General features: G+C 48.6%; 2 protein-coding genes across 2 annotated transcripts; both read left to right on the top strand.

The window, feature by feature from the left end:
• Window positions 1-65: 65 nt before the first annotated feature.
• On the top strand, window positions 66-13,310 carry LOC122158568 (serine/threonine-protein phosphatase 2A catalytic subunit alpha isoform). Its single transcript, XM_042815311.1, has 8 exons — window positions 66-173; window positions 215-412; window positions 8,124-8,333; window positions 8,600-8,773; window positions 9,303-9,392; window positions 10,931-11,092; window positions 11,872-11,990; window positions 12,512-13,310. Exons 1-8 carry the CDS (start codon window positions 66-68, stop codon window positions 12,582-12,584), a joined length of 1,134 nt encoding a protein of 377 aa, XP_042671245.1. The 3' UTR covers window positions 12,585-13,310.
• A 70-nt stretch (window positions 13,311-13,380) lies between these two features.
• On the top strand, window positions 13,381-17,641 carry GSR (glutathione-disulfide reductase). The gene is made up of 13 exons (XM_042815319.1): window positions 13,381-13,509; window positions 13,901-13,927; window positions 14,415-14,503; window positions 14,680-14,749; window positions 14,859-15,006; window positions 15,102-15,156; window positions 15,413-15,512; window positions 15,914-16,000; window positions 16,173-16,334; window positions 16,526-16,637; window positions 16,711-16,842; window positions 16,944-17,077; window positions 17,245-17,641. The coding sequence occupies exons 1-13, from the start codon at window positions 13,381-13,383 to the stop codon at window positions 17,392-17,394; spliced, it is 1,395 nt and encodes a 464-aa protein (XP_042671253.1). The 3' UTR covers window positions 17,395-17,641.
• The last annotated feature ends 1,948 nt before the right edge of the window (window positions 17,642-19,589 follow it).

Here is a 19,589-nt window from a genome sequence, read left to right on the forward strand (position 1 = left end):
CCCCGTGTTCGCGGCGTCCTGCGATTCCGCGGCGCTGCTACACGGCAGCGGCTCCCCCGGGCACGATGCCGGGCCACCCCTCAGGCGGGCGGCGACCGTTACGCCGCGGCGCGAAACCGCGCGCAGGCTCAGTGGCGGACCGGAAGTGCAGGCGGGGGCGGAGGCAGGCGGAAGTGCGCAGGGCCGGGGGCCGCCATTCCGGGGAGCGCAGCAGGCCGCGCGCCCCCGCCGTTGCGCCGCCAGCCTCAGGCGGGCCCGGCCCTCGCGGGCGCCCAGTGCGAAGGGCCCGGTCCCGGCCGGCAGCGCCGTCATGGAGGAGAAGAGCTTCGCCAAGGAGCTGGACCAGTGGATCGAGCAGCTGAACGAGTGCCGGCAGCTGAGCGAGAGCCAGGTCCGCAGCCTCTGCGAGAAGGTGAGGCGGGGAGAGGCGGCTCGGCGCGGGGAGACTGAGGTGCCGAAGGTGGCCGTGCGGGGACCCGGCGCCGCGGGCGGGAGGAGCCGGGCTCGTTTGTGCCTCCGCGCTGGCTGCCGCGGGCCCGCCCGGCTCTGCCCGCATCGCGGCGCCGAGCGCTGGGAGGCGTCGGGTGTAGAACGGCCCCCGGCTGTGGGAAACCTCTGACATGCGTTGTGGGTTGGAGGAGGGCGGAGAGGGGCGGCGGGTGGGCTGTGGTGCTGCCTGAAAGAGAGGCTTATGCCTTGCTGAAGGAAGGCTGGGGTAGAGTGGGAAGTGGTTGGAAAAATGATAGTTTGCCACTCTCAATCACTGTTGGATGTTCCTTCGGTAGCATGCTGTTCAGGTGTGTTTAGTGGAGGCTGCAAAGACAGGAGACAGGTCTTGGTGGCTTTTGTCTTTTGTTAAATGCCTGTGTGCAGGCACACTCCTCCATACTGCAGTCTATGACTGAGGTAGGATTTCTTTGCAAGTACGAGATGTGACAAGGCCAAGGAGCTGAAGTAGGTTTCTTCACAATGGAACGGCTAAGACTGTTCTTGCAGTTGGCTTTCTAGCTCAGTGACAGCAGGGACCGTTGCTGTGCACCAGATCAGCTGATAACTGCTCTGCCTGTGTGCCTGACAGCTAGCTCATTGTTCCCTGTACTGTTTGTATTGATGATAGTGAGCTTGGTTTTGCTGTTGTGTCAGTTACCTGTGTCTTACTGACTTCTTTCAGGACCAGGTGATCTGTTCCGGTGCCTGTTCCTGGCATTTTGGCCAGTGACTAAACACCTTGGTGACAGCTTTCAGAAGATGCAACTATTTCTTCTTCTCAAGTTTTCAGTAGGCCACCACAGCAATAGATTTGAACAGTAGAGAGGGTCTGCACCATCACCTCATAACATGCTAAGAGTGCCTTTCAGAAGGTAGAGTTGCTTGAGTGCCACAGGCGGATATTCTTTAGGACTCCAAGCTGTGGCTGCCTGGCAGATGCTTTTACCCATGGTCCTGCCTTCTGTCTGACTGCACGTTGGCCTCTATTTCCTTTCTCAGGTTCTTTTTCTTACCCATGCTGAGACTGCCCATTTGCTTTATGGCTTTTTCTGCACTCACAGAGCTGTGACAGTTGAGAGGAAGGCTGGTGCTACAGCAGGGAGCAACAGAAGGGCCTTGAGATGTAGTTGTCTTGAGAACAAGCAAGATTCTTGTGGCTATGCTGTCCTGTGTGAAATCCATCTGATGAGCCTGAAAGAATTTATTTCCAGTTCAAAACAACAAGAGTTCTGAACTGTTGTTCCAACTGCCAAGCTGTTACCAAAAAAAATTTCCCTTCTTAATTAACAATGAAGCCAGAGAAGGAGCTGTGGCTGTTGTTTTCAAAAGCTGGACAGTACTGTCAGTAGATTGCATTGCAGTCAGTGGCTGCAAAGTAGGGAAAGGTGCCAAGTTGAGAGCACAGCTGCAGGTGAAGGGAATGTCAGGCCTCAAAAGTGACAGGTAGGATGTGAACTTGTAAGGCACAGCACGTTGTTTTTGGTAATGAGTGTAAGCTATTGCAGCATCTAGTTTTCAGGTAGCGTTGGTAACTGATTTGCAGTTCTGCAGAAAGCTTGGTTTGTTTCCTTGAGATAATACTTGAGAAACCCTTAACAACCTTTCTGGTCAAGTGCAATAGTAACTGTTGCTTCAGGTTTTAATTAGTAATTATATTAGGTGGTTAAAATGGAGGGAAAAAAAAAAAAAAAGCAAAAAAAACCATCTAGAAAGTTTTACATGAAAGCGGGAGATACAAAAACAGATCAAGTCCCAGACTTGCATGTGTGTATCATTCTTGGTTTCACTTGCTGGCCTTACAGAAAGTAATGAGGGAAGGACTGGAGATAGCCTGGCTCATACACAGTATAGAAGTCATTCTTTCTCAGAAAGCTTTTGAAATTTCCACCTGTAGAATCACTGTAAATTGATCTGCCTGGTTATGACATAACTTTGGCAGCTAATCCATCTTATATTCTTTATAGAATTAATCAAGATGTCATCCACTGATAGCAATAAAACACTTCCCATTCTGCTGGTCTTAAAATGAAAACTAAATTCATGCTGATATTTAGACCATAATAGAAGAACAAACAATTATTGTCGCTACTGGAGCTTCTAGGCACCATAAATGTATCCAGCCTGTTAGGGAAATAGACATCAGACTTCCTGTATCTCATCGTGCTTAATTTGATTATTGTAGTCACGTGAGTAGATGAAGGTTGTTAAAAACCTTTTATCTGCTCTCATTAAATACGCAGTGAGAATATCTATGGAGCTCAGCCTTTGATGCTGTCTGCACTTAATCAGAGGTGTACTGGCATGTTCTGTATCCATGGTTGTGCTTGCTTTGAATTTGGGTACTCACAGGAGGGTAGCACTTTCTGGATGGAACTCCTTTTGATCCCGTGTGGGCACTGCTGCTCCTCACCCTGCACTTCAAGCAGCTAAAGCTGGGCTGAAAGACTGAGGCAGTGGATTCGTATAACAGGAAGTGCTCTCAAAGTTGTACATGAAAAGCTTTAAATGCTCTTCAATTTGAGATTCAGGTCAAGTGAGCAAATTAATTCTGCTTATGAGGGAGTTGAGACCTTAGTTATAATAAAGACAGGTTTTCGTTAATATAGGATACGGCATAAAGAAAATCAAGTTAAAGGCTGTTTCTTAAACACAAGCAGACAACCATCTATAACCATCTATTTCTTTGTAGTTTTTTTTTTTTTTTTTTTTAACATCCTTGGCCTCTGTTTGTCTAAGAGGGGAGTAGAGAGTAGCTTTGAGCAGCTGGAGAGCTTTGTGTTGCAAAGAGGTGGGAGGAGAAGGATTCTAACCACTAATGAAGACTTGCATTTCTTGTCCAGTTGCTGAAAGGTAGTTGTGCACTGATTCTTGAAGCTGAGCAGAAGCCAGTTGGTGCTTCAGAGAATACTGCTGTTACTGGCATGTACCTGTGACAGTTCTGCTCTCTGAGGTCATTCTGCCCAGTAATAATTTCGATAGAATGAGCTTGTAGGCTCTTCTGCAGTAATCGGTGAAATTAGTACGAGCGAGGAAGCCAAATAGCATCCTGGATGCCATTCAAACCATGACACATTCTGAGAGCGTTATGGTGGATCACAGTCAGCAGTATTTTATCTCTTCAGCAGTGAAGTTTATCTTGCACATATTGGCCTGGATGTCTCTAGGAGTGTGCATCCACGTTGGCATCTGTTTTGCTGTTGGGTGCCCTCTGCTGTTGAAGGGCAGGGCAGCTCCAGCACTCCAGCTACCCTCCCATTTGGGGAGAATCCAGCTGGCTCTTGTCAAACAATGCTGCTGAGGCACCTCTGAGATCTTAAGATCCTCAGCCTGTTGATGCTAATTAATTGCAACTGGCTGATTTAAATTAGGAACTCCATAGCTGGTTTCTCTGATTCCTGAAGTAAGGGCCTCCAGCAATCAAACTGAGGTCAGTGAATCTTCCAGAAGAAGCTGTGTTTCTGTGCTGTCAAAGGACCTTATGTTAATCTGGTGCCTGGGTCTCTATTATGCTCTAGGGAAAGCCTGACATTGAAAATCTGGATGCATCTTAATCCTCTCACTGATGGAGTCAGCCTACACAAGTCTCATAGACAAATCCAAGTAGTGTGAGAGATAATGTGTGTTTGATCATTAAGCCTCTCACACAGGCTTAGACTCCTGGTGATCTTGACAGTAGTCTCAGGGCTTGTGTAAGATCTCCAGTTTCAGAGCAGTGTATTAAGAGGTTGTGTTTGAGTCCTGAGACTGTTCAGTTTCTTCTTGCAGTGACAACACAGTAAAGTGCTGGGACACGTCCTCCAGCATCCATCCATGCAGATCAAGGGTCAGGATGGCAGGCAGCTTCAACTTCTGGTCTGCTGGGAACGAGCTGAGAGCCAGTTTGATTGGCAAACTCACAACCAACAAATAACTTACTCTTCAGCATAATTTTGAGGGCAAGCACTGTAAATATTATGTCTACTTAGGAGCAGGAGATTCTTACTATTGTAATGATGAAATGCTATAATGCAATGGAAAGTACAGCAATATCAGCAGAGTAGCACAATCCTAGGCTACAACAAATGAAAATGAACCCAAATGTAGCAGCCATGGACTCAAAAACAAGGGAAGAAAAATTGCTTACCTGTGGAAGGCCTCCAGTAGATAGAGATCTCCAGACAGATGCCTTCACCTCCCCTTGCCAACCCTTAAATGAGGTCTGAGAAGGGGTGGATTCTGGGTCCACCCCTTCTGTTTACTGGAGTACATTGCATGCACCTGAGCTGCCCTGGGTTGGCCCTGCCTTCCCACCAGGTGCTTAATCACCTTAATCACTGGTTCAGGCCATGACTTAGCAGTTCCACAACAGTTACTTTTATTCACTCGTACTTGGAAAGTGGCTTTAATCCAAAACAAATGGGGGACATGGTTGGGAAGCTGACGTGCTAGAAAAAGGTAGCTAAAAATGATTTTACTAGTTATTTAAACAGCCTTCATAAATAAATGACAGTAATGTGAGGTGTCATAGAATTTTTTCCTTTGTATTGATGCTTTTTCAGTCTTTGTGTTGTAGTGCTACCTATGCTCAGTGAAAAGGGCAACCAGAGTTGATCGATTGCAGCTTTTCCCGGATGTTTTCAATGATGCTTAAGATTTTAAAGATCTCATTTTGCCTTAGAAGATCATTTGAGAGCAAATTTCTGTGGTCAGCTCAGCTCCCAAGCAATATTAACATGACAAATTTTATTTTTCATGTATGTCTTCAAAGTAAGCTAAAATAGGGTAAACAGTAACAGCTGGTTGGCAGTTGAAGAAGCTGCTGTTTTTCAGCTGTCAGCTCCTTCTCTCTCCTGATGGGAAACTTCTAGATTCTCCTAGTACCAATATTTCAAGTGTCCTGCTGACCCACCTTCCTAGGATGCATTTAACATGAGCATTTTGGGTGTTACTGCACAAAAGCAGCTGCCCTCTGTTTCTTGAATGCTTCTTTACCTGTATGTGTTCCCAGGATGCATGCATGGGACTGGGACACAGGCAGGTATGCATGATGCCTGTGTCATGCCCCGCATCTTTCTCCCAGAAGCACGAAGACCCTGTCTTTTCATGCAGCTGAGAAAGGAGCAGCATGCACAATTAAAAAAAAAAGACAGAAAATACCTGGCACCTGTTGTGGTTCGGTTAACTCCAATTCACAGTGAAGCCCAGTCTCTTGCTTCACACAGCATACGTCAGAACACACAGAACAAGTGTTTTGTGACTGAATTTTCTGTCACTCCTTGAGGGCTGGAGTTCTTGAGAGGTCCCGTGAGAGCTTTTAAAGGCATGAACAGGAGGAACTCAGGAGGGCTGTTGCACTCAGATGCCATGTGTTCAGCAGTTTACAGTCCATTTAGAACTACAAAGTGGACTCCACATCACTCAGTCTATAATCAGGATGTCTCTGAGAATCAGGGTCACATCCCTCAGGTTGCATACCATGCAGGTGGCATGCTGAGCATTAGCCAAGCCAGTGGGCTTTAGTTTTTTTTTTCCCAGTGCGTAAGAAGCAAGGCATCTGAACACTCGAATGTGAAGACAGATGTGCTCAGGGGTGCCTGCTGAGGGTGTCCTCAGTAAGCAGCTTCTTACCATGTGGTAGGTGGGACCTCACTCATCCTAAGCAAAGAGAGCAGCCAAATCGCCACCTGTGACTGTTCTGCACAGATGATCCTTTGTCCTTTCTGTCTGAATCTGGCTGAGCCTGCCCATGGGTGCTCTCTGTGCTTCAGATGTGCCACGGCTCTGGCCTATATCAGCTAATGAACTGGAGGCAGCAAAAACAACCATAATAAGAAGTAACGCAGATAGGCTACATTACTACATTACGTGGCTGTAATTAGCATAGGAACTGCTGGGTGCAGAGAGATGACTAAATTCAGGAATGCCTTCCCTCCATCTGTAGTTGTGTTGTTGCCAGGTTACGGCCAGGAAGTTGATAATATCTCCAGAGGAATTTAAATTAAACTTGGAAAAGAATTGGAAATTTGGCAGGAAGTAGGTGCCCCGGGCTAGAAAAGTGCCTCATGCATATGCACTGAGGTTTGTGCCAGTTTAGTACAGGTAAGGTTTACAAATGCTTTTTTTCCTTACGACTTCAGCAAGAAGAAACCCTCCCCTCTGCAAAGGAGATGGATTTGATGGTTCCCGTATGTCCTGGGAACAGCTGGGAATAGCTGAGAGATTCCTGTTCCTGACAGTTGTCTCTTATCATAATGTGATCTGAGAGCACAGTGCCTTCAGATAGCTGCCTCAGGTGCCCAATGCTCTGCCACTTGTTCTCATTGCCATTTGGCAGAGTAACATGGTCCTGCTCATCTAGTGCCACAGCAGTGCCCGGCTTTTCTGCCCGGCGAGTTGCCTCGTCACATTCAGCCTTGCTTAGCATCAGCTTTGCTCAGATGATGAGCTGGCTTTGTAGATACTGAGCAAATGCACTGCTTGCAGTGCTGTTTCCATGGCACAAATCTGTTCCTGCCAAATCCTGGTTTTAGGATAGCATGCTTGGTTCCTGGGTGTGCAGCGATGGGAGGAGGAAGCACGAGGGATGCCAGAGGATGAAGGCGGTGAAGATTAGCTGTCAGGGCTGGCAGCAGAGAGATTTGAGCCTGCCGTGTGGAGCCTCATGGCTGCGTGGGATGGAAAGCAGTAACTTGGGTGGCAGTCAGGCTAAAATGTGGCAGGAGCAGAGAGCCTGTGTGCAAGTGTATCACTGCAAGTCAGGTAACTTCTCAAAGAAGCCTCAGAGGCCGTGGTTTAACTACTGGAATAAGCGTGAAATAGTATCTGGCTTTACCCTTGCTTTTGTAAACCAAGTTTTTCAGAAGCCATAATAGTTGCCTGGGCAACATGCAGTCTCTTCTGGTGTTCTGCCATGGCCACAGGCTTCCAAACCCTGTTCATGCAAGCCTCTCACGGAGGTTCGGACAGGACATGAGATGACCAGTGATACAGTTGTCATTCTTGAGGTAAAGCTGCTAGGCATCACAAAGCTGAGCAGCACTTGGCTTTGGCAGTCAGACTGGAACACCAGTGCTGCTGTAGTTCACACAGGTCAGATGAATTGACCTGAGCTCTTCTGAACCAAGAGATCTATCAAGCAAATGGACCGGCACGCTTCCAACAAACAAGTCAGTTGTGCTTAAGGAGATGAGATCTGCATGTGACACTAATGAAAACACTGGAATAGCACTTGCAGTCATTGTATGCAATTCAGAAATGACTGGAAAAAGCAGAGATTTCATGGATGAACCCCATCAGTGATGGAAGTTGTATGCAATAGCAAGTCTTGAAATTCACACTCCTTAATTTCAGGACAGGTTAAGAATTAACTTGTTTATTTACTTCTTTGAATTTGCTTATTGTCATATATGGTACAATAAAATCTGTGTGTCCAGGCTTCACAGTACCAAACTTGTCTTCTTGCACAACGGTCTGTAAAATGCACATTGCCTTTGCTTATTCAACACGCTCTTTTTCTAGTGGTCATCCTTCCCTATTAGAGGGAAACTGATTTTCCAGTGCAAACGCAGTGGAATAACTTCTGCACCTGCCAGTAGAGGAGCTTCATGCATTTTTGTTCTGTTGTTTTTTGTTTGTTTTTATTTTTCTCTTGTTAGGCTAAAGAAATTCTTACAAAAGAGTCAAATGTGCAAGAGGTACGTTGTCCTGTCACCGTCTGTGGGGATGTCCATGGCCAATTCCACGATCTTATGGAACTCTTTAGAATCGGTGGGAAGTCTCCAGACACAAATTACCTGTTCATGGGAGACTACGTGGACAGAGGCTACTACTCAGTGGAAACGGTGACTCTACTAGTAGCGTTAAAGGTACGGCTGGACAGCTTGGTTTGATAACTTTGGGCAAAACTGTGCTTTGGAGGGGATATGAAAGAGTTGTTCCCCCCTTGACACTGCAGTTGGCTTGAGCTAAATGGATGTAAGTTGGAATTTGTTAATGGACACATGCTTTTATATAATAGGCCTGAATGCTTGTCTGCTGCTTGAACTTCTAGTTAGTATTTCTCCATATCTTTTATACAGTTCTTGTGTTAAAGGAAAGCTGCTCTTTTTCCCCCCCCCTTTTTGGTCAATAGGTGCGTTACCCAGAACGCATTACAATACTGAGAGGAAATCATGAAAGCAGACAAATTACACAAGTGTATGGCTTTTATGATGAATGTCTGCGGAAATACGGCAATGCCAATGTCTGGAAGTATTTCACAGATCTGTTTGATTATCTTCCGCTTACAGCTCTAGTAGATGGCCAGGTAAGCTTCCTGCCCCGAATAAACAAAACTGTTTGTTTGGTAGCACAGTGCAGTCTGTGCTGTCTGACCCATGCATGAACAATCTCAAACAAGCTGTCTTAGCTTGTGGCCAGAATTTTTTGTAAAGCCCAGGTGTTTACTGTGGGTTTGGGGAAGAATTGGGTGAACTATTAATACAAGCTGATGGTACAACAAGGCCTCTGTTTGCTGCCTAAGGAGTGTCAGGGTATTGCAGATGCTGTTTATTTTAGAGAAGTCTTCAGCAGGTGAGAATCTCCTTATGATACATCACCTGCGAGTTGACATATTGCTGTGATACTGAAGGCACAGGATGTTTGTTGCTCCGATACTAGTGTGCAATGTGCAGCCGTCCAGTTTTGTTTCCATCTGAGAGAATTAAAATTTGTTTCTCCCCTGTAAGGGTAGACCACTGTAATTGCAAAATAATGGGTTAAAACCAGCTGTTTCTGAGACGAGTCTTCCCATAGCAAAAATGCATTTAATGGATTGCTCTTTTTTTCTGCAACAGATATTCTGTCTCCACGGTGGCCTCTCTCCATCCATAGATACACTGGATCATATCAGGGCTCTGGACCGCCTGCAGGAAGTTCCACATGAGGTAACAGGAAGCTAGATGCACTACAATTTACATATGTTAGTTGAAAATGCAAACATACAGTCATGCAGAAATGCGTTCACGCAGTGAGACATGCTGTTCTGCAGAAGATTATTGCCTGAGTAAGAGCTATAGCAAATGAAAATTCATTTGGTTAAAACACACCCAAGTCAATATGCTGTGATTACAGCAATGTGCAAAAGGACAGCTGTGAGGTTTTCACAGCTGTTTTTCACAGCAACAGATTTTCTTGATTGTTATGATGACTCAGTCATATTGTCAAGGGAAAGTGCCCCATTGCACACTTCCTTGTGAACCAACCACCAGCACACTAAGCTGTCGTGTCACTGTCCCTCCACCTCAGCCACTCCTTTTTGTGTCTTCACCGTGTTCATTGCTACCCTCTTTCTTCTGGGGGACCTGACAAAGTTAGAGAGAGCCTATAGGACATGCTGATGTGCAGGAGTCCCATGTGGAGCAGCTGGGGAGTGCCAGTTGGACTGAAGAAACCACTCTCTGAGCTCCAAGGCTAGCAAATAGCTCTGCTGTGTTGGAATTGTTGGGGCTTACAGATGGTCTTGATTATCCCCCCATGGAAACAAACTGCTTGTCCTGAAACGTGTTGGGTACAGGAGCAAGAATAGAGTGGCAAGGTCTGTCTGAGATTTCTGAAAACCTGAAATAAGCTGTTAGAATTGCCTCCAGAATTAGGAAGGAGGCAGCCTGGTGGGGCTTCTGATTGTGGATAGATGGTAATTATTGTTTTGTTACTCTGGGGTTCTCACAGTCTTTTCAAAGTCTTATGCCGCATCTGACTGCTGAATCCATTTCCCAAGAACCTCTGTACGTGATCCCTACCACGTAGCTTGGATCAATGGATGGGAAACAGCAGAGGGCTTTGATAAGTACTAGACAGTTTGTAGTGCCCCTGAGTTTCTTAATAGCTCAGCGAGAAAAGCTGCTGAGCTTCACTTGTGATTGTTAAAAGTACCAGGATATTTCTGAATATGTAAAATCCAATGAAGAACAATTCAGCAGAGAAAATTACATGCTTAATACCCTGCCAGAAGAACTGCTGAAGATTAACCATCAATCTTTTGATTAGTTCATAGCTTCATGTGGATAATTTCCCTTCCATTAATTTATTACAAGTTGGCTGGCACTGATGAACGCTTTGTGTATCCTCGGACTTGCATACATGTTTTCCTGTGTGGCCTTTATTATACTGTGAGAGTCAGGAAGAAGCACGTGGATCTGTTCTGCACATCTTTGCAGCTCTGGCTAGGTGAAGCGAGCTGGTAAGCAGTGTGTGCTGGAGGTGACCACACAGTTCTCTGGTAGTACGGACTGCTCAGCTGTGTGCGTATTCATTCCTTGTGAATGGATGTTGACTGGAGTAACTATTGCTAGATAAACAGATGTGGCTTATGCAGAGAAGAATATGCGGGCAGGCTTTTTACTGTAAATATTTAAAGTTGTATTTTTGTAACTATTTTGCAATCATGATGAAAGCTAACAAAGAACACTCACTTTTTTTCAAGGGTCCAATGTGTGATCTGTTGTGGTCGGATCCAGATGATCGTGGCGGCTGGGGTATATCTCCACGTGGTGCTGGCTACACATTTGGGCAAGACATTTCTGAAACATTTAACCATGCCAATGGTCTTACACTGGTTTCCCGTGCTCACCAACTTGTCATGGAGGTAGGGGAAGCACTGTCAGCTGGACAGGCAAAAAGAAAGAAAAGGTAGATGTAAATTCTTGTCTCTTTTGTGAGACCTTCGGGTGAATTTGCACGAGCTGACGTGTAAAGGCTAGGCAGGTAAGTTCCTAAGAGAGATTTCAGTCAGGTGAAAACAACAAGCTATGTAAAAGGATGATGCTTTGACCCGCTCTGTAACTAAATACATTGCTAGAGACCCTGCCATGCCCTGTTTGTTGAAGTAATAATCTTACATGCTGTATTAAACAGGCTGCCCTATAGTACGCAGTAGTCAGATATGTCAGGGATTAAGCCCTAACTTTGGCTGCTGATGGTGTATTCTTGTATGTCTTGATGGAAAAATGCCGAGTGGGTCAATGGAGCAGATTTATTTTTACATCTCATTCAAGTAGGTCTTGTAAGGAGTAGCGTGTGTCAGAATTCCCTTTTAAGTGAATTGGCAAAATTCATTTGTGGTGAATGAGAGCTGAGGGTTTAGCTGAAATCTCTAGTTTTCCTTCTTGTGTAATCCACAATTTGCATACAAACCCATCAGTGGCCAATAGCCAGCCTCCATATAGAATGGCTTAAATTATTCTTGCTAGGTAAACATTGCTTGTAAACACCACTTTGTTGATGTTGTAGAGTGCCTTTTGAAAATGGAACTACCTGGAAGGAACCTACTGTTTCACAAATAGCTTGAGGCTTGTTGTTTGAGGAAATTCAGATGGACTGAGGGTTGAGGTTTAACAGAGACTTCTTTTCTCTTTTTCCTGGCAGGGTTATAACTGGTGCCATGACCGAAATGTGGTGACCATTTTCAGTGCACCCAATTACTGCTACCGCTGTGGGAACCAGGCCGCTATCATGGAACTAGATGACACTTTAAAATATTCCTTGTAAGTAACGTGCTTCGAGCTGTTCTCTTCCTGCTTAACGGTTCCAGACTAGGAGGAAAGTCTGATCCTTTCCAAAGGGGTCCTTTCATGAAAACCTAGTTCAAACTGCTCTGGAACTTAAGTCAAGCTATAAAAGGAGCTACTTAAGCTCTTAAAAACGTTTCTTAGGTACTGCTTTGTCTCCTTTTCCTGGTTCTGAAACATTGGAGCTTCTGCAGGGGCAGGCTGTGTTTGCTCTGTGAGCAGTATTTCTACCAGCAGATGAGTTTGCCTCCTGCTGGTCATCAGTTTGGGGACCTGCTACAATCCTAATGGTATTAGATTGGATTAGATGGATTGGATTAGATGGATAGATAATGCTAAATCCTCTGGATTTAGATTTGGGGTTGTGGGAGATCTGGGACACTTCAGGTGGAAGCAGCTGGGAAAATAAAGTGACAGCAGCAGGAGAGCAAGTCTTGTTTGCAGTATTGGAAACTGCCTTGTGTGGAGGAGCAATGACCCCTTTTTCTTTCCTGCAGCCTTCAGTTTGACCCAGCACCTCGTCGTGGAGAGCCTCATGTCACCCGTCGTACCCCAGACTACTTCCTATAAACCTCTCATAACCTTTTAGAAGGAAGTACGCCTGGTGTTTTAAAGAGCAACAATATTTACTTGTTTCTGTCAGAAATCGGGGTTCGTCTCTACTTATAATCCCCTTCATGGACCAAAATGTGCCATACTGAGGACGAAGAGCGTTCAGCACAACTTGAGACTGAATTCCTTACAACACTATATATCCTATACCAATCAGTCCAACAGTCAGTTTGCCTGCTGTATTGTAGTCATTTTTTGTGTTTTTTTTTCTGGACTGTTCAGAGAGGACAAGGTAACTCAAACGCTTCCATCTCCTTTTACGCTTATTTGTAAATTTTTAGTTCTAGTGGTTAACTGGCATGAATTAGCGTTTCGGAGTACATTTTTAAGGGAAATGCACACTAACTTCTTTACCCCACCACTCTTGATTTTACTGAAAGACGAGCGCCTGAAGTGGAGCAGGCCAGGCTGGCCGAAACCCCGGGCGGCCCGGCCCAGGGCATGCAGCCCTGCCCCCGGCAGGGGTCGGGTGGCCCTTAAGGCCCCTTGCACCCCCTGCCCTTCTGCGCTGCCAGGAGAAGGGGAGCGATTCCTGCTTTTGGGAGTACGTTGTCATAACACGGAATAAAGCGTTCCCTTTTTAGCTCGATTCCCGTCCTGTGTTGTTCCCGCCTCCGCGTACTTGTCACGGCCGCGCTTCTCCCGCTCGCTGTACCTGAACAATAAACGCCCTTCTCAGCCCGAGCCGTGGTGCTGCGCTCTCGGGGGCGGGGCCGGGGCGGTGCCGGGCGGGAGGGCGGACTGTGCCTGAGCCATGGCGGCGGCCGCGTACGAGCTGCTGGTGCTGGGCGGCGGGTCGGGGGGACTGGCGGGGGCGCGCCGGGCGGCCGAGATGGGCGTCCGCGTCGCCCTGGTGGAGCCGCGACGCCTCGGCGGCACCTGCGTGAGTTGGGCGGAGGCGGTGGCCCGGGGGAGGCGGCGGGACGCGATGAGCGGGCAGCGATGTAGCAGCGGGCAGGAAAACGGCTCGTCCGCCGGGCGGCTCGCTCGGGGAGAAGCGGCGGCGGTGCGCTTCCCCTGCCGGAGCGGCCGTGCGGCGGACGCTGCCCGAACGGGGCCGCAAACGGCGCGCTCTGTGGACCTCTCGTGTTCTACCTTTGGACCGCGAGCACTGCCGACCTTCAGTGCTCAGCCTCGAGGAAGCGGAGGGCTGTGACACAGCACGAGGGACGCGGCACCCCGCTCGGCTCCGGGCCATGAGACGTGGCGTGCAGCGCTGCCGAAGCATCTCCTCGTCCAAGTCGTGCTCACAACTTGCCCTTCTTCCCTCCTAGGTCAACGTTGGGTGCGTGCCAAAAAAAGTGAGTGTGATTTTTTTTTGTTGTTTGCAACGTTATATTCTGGATCAGTTTCAGCCCCGGCACAGAGTTCGGTGCCGTGGGTTTGGCCCTGAGCGAAAGGCGGATAACTGCACCGAGGTCAGGGCACAACCTGCAGAGAAGGGCGTGGGGAGGAAGCAGTGCTTGCAGAGCATTGCGCAACTGCACCTCCCTGGGGCACCAAGATCCCTGTCCCGTGAGCGGGTCCGGGCAGAGGGGTGGCATCAGGAAGCGCTGCCTGCACGCAGCCAAGCTAAGATCCCGGTGGTGCAAGCCAGTGAAGCCGCTTGTATGGCCTTGCACGCAAAGGGTGGTCACAGTCATGCAGCTGGTGTTTGCTGCGGCAGACCTCGGGGCTCCCGTGGTGGTTGCAGTTCTCCTGAAACTACAAGAGCCTGCTGGGTGTAATAGGCTCATCCTGAAGCCTGCTGCACCAGGGCACTGAGTGGGCCATGCTCTGTGTGAGCAGGTGATGTGGAACACTGCCATGCACGCCGAGTTCATTCACGACCATCCTGACTATGGCTTCGAGATACCTGGTGCCAGGTTTAACTGGAGGTGAGGCTCAGGCTGGGTGGGGTTGGGTGCCAGCCCCAGTGGGGAAAGCACCTGCCTGCTGTGCAACTCACACCTGTTTTATTTTGGACCTCCTTTGCCATGCGGTGAGAGTCATTTCAGATGAGCTCTGCAGCTTCATTAGTTGGCGGTGACAATAAACTTCCATCTTTTTCCAGGACCATTAAGGAGAAGCGCGATGCTTATGTGAGACGCCTGAATGAGATCTATGAAAATAATTTAACCAAGGTGTGGATGCTTTTATTCCCCGAGCCTGGCGTGGAAGCAGTCTTTTCTGTCTATTTTCTGTATTTATTCTGCTAATGAGATACCTGGGCTCCCTGCTATTGCTCCACAGGCTCGCATTGACATCATCCGTGGCTATGGCAAGTTCACCTCTGATCCGGAGCCCACCATCGAAGTCAGTGGGAAGAAGTACACGGCTCCTCACATCCTCATTGCGACAGGTGGGCGCCCATCGGTCCCCCCTGACTCTGAAGTTCCTGGTGAGTACCCACATAGCACAAGCAGGAAGCAAGCGATGTGGCTGCAGGAAGCTTTCTGCAGTTATCCATGGTAAAATCACCTTGCTGCTTTGCAGGTGCCAGCCTCGGTATAACCAGTGATGGGTTCTTCGACCTGGAAGAACTTCCCAGGTACAGTGGGATATCTCCCATCCCGGTGATGCAGTGGAGAGGTGAATCCCAGAGCTTGGTGGCTTCTCAGTGGCTCCAGCTGATCACCTTGCTCTTCTCAGCTCTGCCCTGGGAGGTTGCATAGGCTGTTCTGCAAGGCTCTCACTGTGGTGGCACCCAAGATGAACTACTTGGTTTGGGCCCAGGAGAAGCTGCCAGGTTTCTAATGCTTGTCAGGCTCCAAATATGTGCACGTGGCATTCTTGCTTCTCTGCAGGCACAGCGTGGTCGTTGGTGCAGGGTACATTGCAGTGGAAATCGCAGGGATCCTCTCCACACTGGGCTCCAAGTCCTCCTTGCTTATCCGTCGGGACAAGGTACTGCTGCTGGCCATCCCCATGGTGCCTCCCATTGCAGCCACATCCCAGCTGCCCACACGTCTCTGGCAGGTTAGCCAGGGAAGCTGTGGGTGGAGGCAGAGCAGAGGCATGCTGCTGAGCCCATCCCTGCAGCTGTAGAGCATGCAGAGCTTTTCTGTAGCAGTGCGTGCCATGGGATCTGCTTCCTTCAGCTTCATGTTGAATCATAGCTTGAAGAAAGCAAACTAAGGAAGATTAAAAAAACAAAGAAATGCTTTACTATGAAGCAGAAGCGTCCCCGCCTATTTGTGACAGAGTGCGGCAAGAAAACAGGCAGTAGGGAGATGGAGGTGGATAGGGCCATCAAGCATCCTAGTGTGTGGCCTATCATCTCAGAGGGCTGCATGGTCCCTGCCTAGGTCCTGAGGACGTTTGACTCGCTCATCAGCACAAACTGCACGCAGGAGCTGGAGAACATTGGAGTTGATGTCTGGAAGTACACACAGGTATGGGCGCTCACGGGGAACAAGATGAGGTTGGATTTGGTGATCTTGACGGTCTTTTCCAACCTGAGCAGTTCTATGATTCTGAGATGGATGAGGTAGCACCCCAAGCAAGGGTGGTTGCTTACCCACCCTACTAGCACCATCCCATCCTGGCACCTGGTTGCCCCCGCAGGTCCAGGCTATCACCAAGTCCCCCACTGGCTTGCTGGAGGTGAAGGTGACATCCTCTGAGCCTGGGCACAAGCCAACTGTGAAGGTGATCCATGATGTGGACTGCCTTCTGTGGGCCGTTGGGCGGGAGCCGAACACAGAGGAGCTGTGCCTGGAGCATGTGGTGAGACAGAAATGTGTCCCCTTACCCTTAAGCATCGCCATCCTTGGGCTGCAGAGCTTCTTGGTGCCGTGTGGGACCATAAAAAGTCTGGCACGTTCTTGCCAGGCTCAGTTCCTCCATCCAGGGACCTTCACATTGCTGTGAGGACCACAAGGTTCTAAGTGCTGACATGGCTGGTATTCCCCTGGCAGGGTGTGAAAGTGGACGCCCAGAACCATGTGGTGGTGGATGAATTCCAGAACACCACCAGAAAGGGGATCTATGCCATTGGAGATGTTTGTGGCAAAGCCCTTCTGACCCCAGGTGCGTACCGGTGCTCTCCATCCCCTTGTCCCCCAGCAGAGCCATGCCTCACATTCTCTGTCCCTCTCCTTAGTGGCCATTGCAGCTGGGAGAAAGCTGGCACTTCGGCTCTTTGGTAACCAACAATGTGCCCGGCTTGACTACAGCAACATCCCCACTGTCGTCTTCAGCCACCCACCCATTGGAACTGTGGGCCTCACTGAAGGTAGGGGTGGGAGAACATGCAGAGAGGCATGCAGGTCTTAAATCAGTGCCTGTGTGGAGAAACAGGCCAGGGAAACTGATGTGCAGTGTTTTCTGCTGCAGATGAAGCCATCTCTGTGTACGGGAAGGACAACGTGAAGATCTACTCCACGTCATTCACCCCCATGTACCATGCAGTCACCCAGAGGAAAGTGAAGTGTGTGATGAAACTGGTGTGCGCTGGCAAGGAGGAGAAGGTGTGTAGAAGGAGATAGTGGTATCCCCACCTAGGAAGATGCAGGTCCCCTTGTAGGATCTCACTGCAGGGAACACCATGGGCTGTCCGGGTGGGGCCCACCAGTGGTGGTAGCGTGACTCCTGGCTGTGAGTCTGGTCTCACTGGCTTCTTGCTTCTTCCTCAAAGGTGGTGGGGCTGCATATGCAAGGCCTGGGCTGTGATGAAATGCTGCAGGGCTTTGCTGTGGCCATCAAAATGGGAGCCACCAAGGCTGACTTTGACAACACAGTTGCTATCCACCCCACCTCTGCAGAGGAGCTGGTGACAATGCGCTGAAGTGTGGAGATTAACTGCTGAAGCAAAGGAGCCACTCCTTGCCTCTTGCCAGCACTTCCTGTGTGCAAATTAATCACATGAGCAAATTTCATCCCTTTCTCTGAAAATTTGTCCTGGGTTGTAGGAAATAAATTTTTCCTTTCTTAAAAAGCATCTAAACATCAGCTGAGTACTTGGAGAGTAATGCAGTGGTAGAATCAGCATGATGTGACCCAGAGTAGAAAATAAATGCAGTGATGCTGGCAAACCTTTGCCTTGTGTGTTGTAATTGCTGTCCTGTGCTGTACCATACAGGGTAGGAATGAGTGCTGAGGCATCATCTCAGCCGTAAGAGGCAAAGGCAGGGAGTCACCACGGGGTAGCGAAGGGACGGGGCCAGGATTGCAAACTGTGTGCAAAATGAGCTTCCTGAAGTTCACCAAGGCCAAGCGCTGCAGGGGGTTTGACCTACGAGGCTCCTAACTCGCCCTTCCAGCCGCCGCCATTACGCGACTCGGGGGCCTGGGGCTGGCGCTGAGAAGACCCCAAGGCGCCTGCGCGGTGCGGCCGCCATCTTCCCTCCGCCCTCCATTCCCCTTCCGGCCGTGGACGGCGCCGGCGGCGCTGCGCTGCTGGTGTGGCTGCAAAGCGGCCGGAGCCGGGGGATGAAGGCAGGGGGCCCGGGGCTGCGCTCTCCGCCTCGGCATCGCACGTGGGCCGGACGTTGGGCAAACGGAAAAGTAAAGCAGTGCGCACTGTGATGGCTGCTGGAGCAGAGAATGCAGCTGGGTGAGCAGTTTGGGGCTCGGCAGCAGAGGCGAATTCTTGCCTTGCAGCGGCTCAAACCCAGGCTGATTTGGTTGGCTTGGGGACCCAGTGAGAGTAACTGAACTGTGCCTTCCCACCTCTTGAAAGCAGAAATGGAATCCTGCATTTCTGAGGCTTGAAAACAGGCTCATTTGGCCGCTGTTGGACCACAGTCTGCAGTCCATTACACAGTTTTCAGCCTCTGTTACAAGAGCACTGGGATGCTGTGGGAGCTTGAGAACGGAGACTGAGCGGCCTATTTTTGGAACTCAGAACCAGTTTGGGGGGCTCAGACACTGAACCCAGATGTGCTGCCTTGAGCCAAGCCCCAGGACTGGCTGTGTGCAGACAGCAGCAGGTAGAGGTGCTCTCAACCACAGCACTGGTTGTGTTGTCCCTAGAATGCAGGGCATTGGTGTGCACTGGGCTGAACCCACATGACAGACTCTCTGGATAAAACATGGCTTTTCAGCTCAATTGCTTACTCAAATGTTTAAACAATGCCCAGAATAGTTACCAATGCGCCTGTGTAGTACAACAGTTAGAAAACGATGGCAGCTTGTATTAGTATTCACGTTGTGACAATGACTGATTTATGGCCTTTTCAAAAGCCCAGACTGTTGAAACAAGCATGAGCTAGAAGCAAATGAGCCAGAGCCGCAGCAAGCTAGAGACTGCTAGAACCAGAGACAGCAATTAATGGTAGATGCGGGGAGCCAGAGGTGTCCAGGACTAATTAATCAATCAATTGAACTGACTACTAAGTAGTTTACAATGTATAACTATGACATGCAACATTACAGTTATGACAGTGATTGATTTATGACCTTGTCTAAAGCCCAGATTGTTGTAGCAAGCATGAGCTCTGATGAGCTGGAGACATCCACAACTAATAAATCACCAAAAGCAAAAACTAGTTTCTATCTATACAGTGTACAGCTATGACATTCAGTAGTAATAATCAAGTTATGACAGTGATTGATTTGTAATAAAGCCCAAACTGTTTTAACAAGCATGAGCTGTAGTTACCTGGAGCCAAAGTAGAGCTGGAGAAGTCTAGGAGAATTCCAGTCCACAAGCTGGAGCTGCAAACAAACTGGAGAGAAGCACAGAGCTGCCAACAAACCAGAGATGCAGCAAGTTGAAGACATCCAGGGTTAATTAGCCTGCAAATACAAATTAAGTTAGTCAATATCTATACAGAACACAACTAAGACATTCAATATTAACGTTCAAGTTACAATAGTGATTGATTTACAACCTTGTCTAAAGTCTAGTTTGTTTTAACAATTTTAATTGCATGAGCTATGACTACCTAGACATAGAAATGAACCCAAACTACAGTGAGTTGGAGGCATCCAATGAATCGTAGATGCTGGGAGCTGGATGTTTCCAGGCCTGATTAATCA

This window comes from Centrocercus urophasianus, unplaced genomic scaffold (assembly GCF_019232065.1).
Source record: "Centrocercus urophasianus isolate 14NV4802_14NV808 unplaced genomic scaffold, USGS_Curo_1.0 seq_1482, whole genome shotgun sequence".
Lineage (NCBI taxonomy): Eukaryota > Metazoa > Chordata > Aves > Galliformes > Phasianidae > Centrocercus > Centrocercus urophasianus.

Excerpts from the sequence above, each read along its gene's own strand:
- LOC122158568 (XM_042815311.1), top strand. The coding sequence starts at position 66 with ATGCCGGGCCACCCCTCAGGCGGGCGGCGACCGTTACGCCGCGGCGCG. Across the intron at positions 11,093-11,871 it reads CTCACCAACTTGTCATGGAG|GGTTATAACTGGTGCCATGA; the intron begins GTAGGGGAAGCA and ends TTTTCCTGGCAG. Across the intron at positions 11,991-12,511 it reads GACACTTTAAAATATTCCTT|CCTTCAGTTTGACCCAGCAC; the intron begins GTAAGTAACGTG and ends TCTTTCCTGCAG.
- GSR (XM_042815319.1), top strand. The coding sequence starts at position 13,381 with ATGGCGGCGGCCGCGTACGAGCTGCTGGTGCTGGGCGGCGGGTCGGGG. Across the intron at positions 14,750-14,858 it reads ATGAAAATAATTTAACCAAG|GCTCGCATTGACATCATCCG; the intron begins GTGTGGATGCTT and ends ATTGCTCCACAG. Across the intron at positions 16,001-16,172 it reads ATGTCTGGAAGTACACACAG|GTCCAGGCTATCACCAAGTC; the intron begins GTATGGGCGCTC and ends TTGCCCCCGCAG.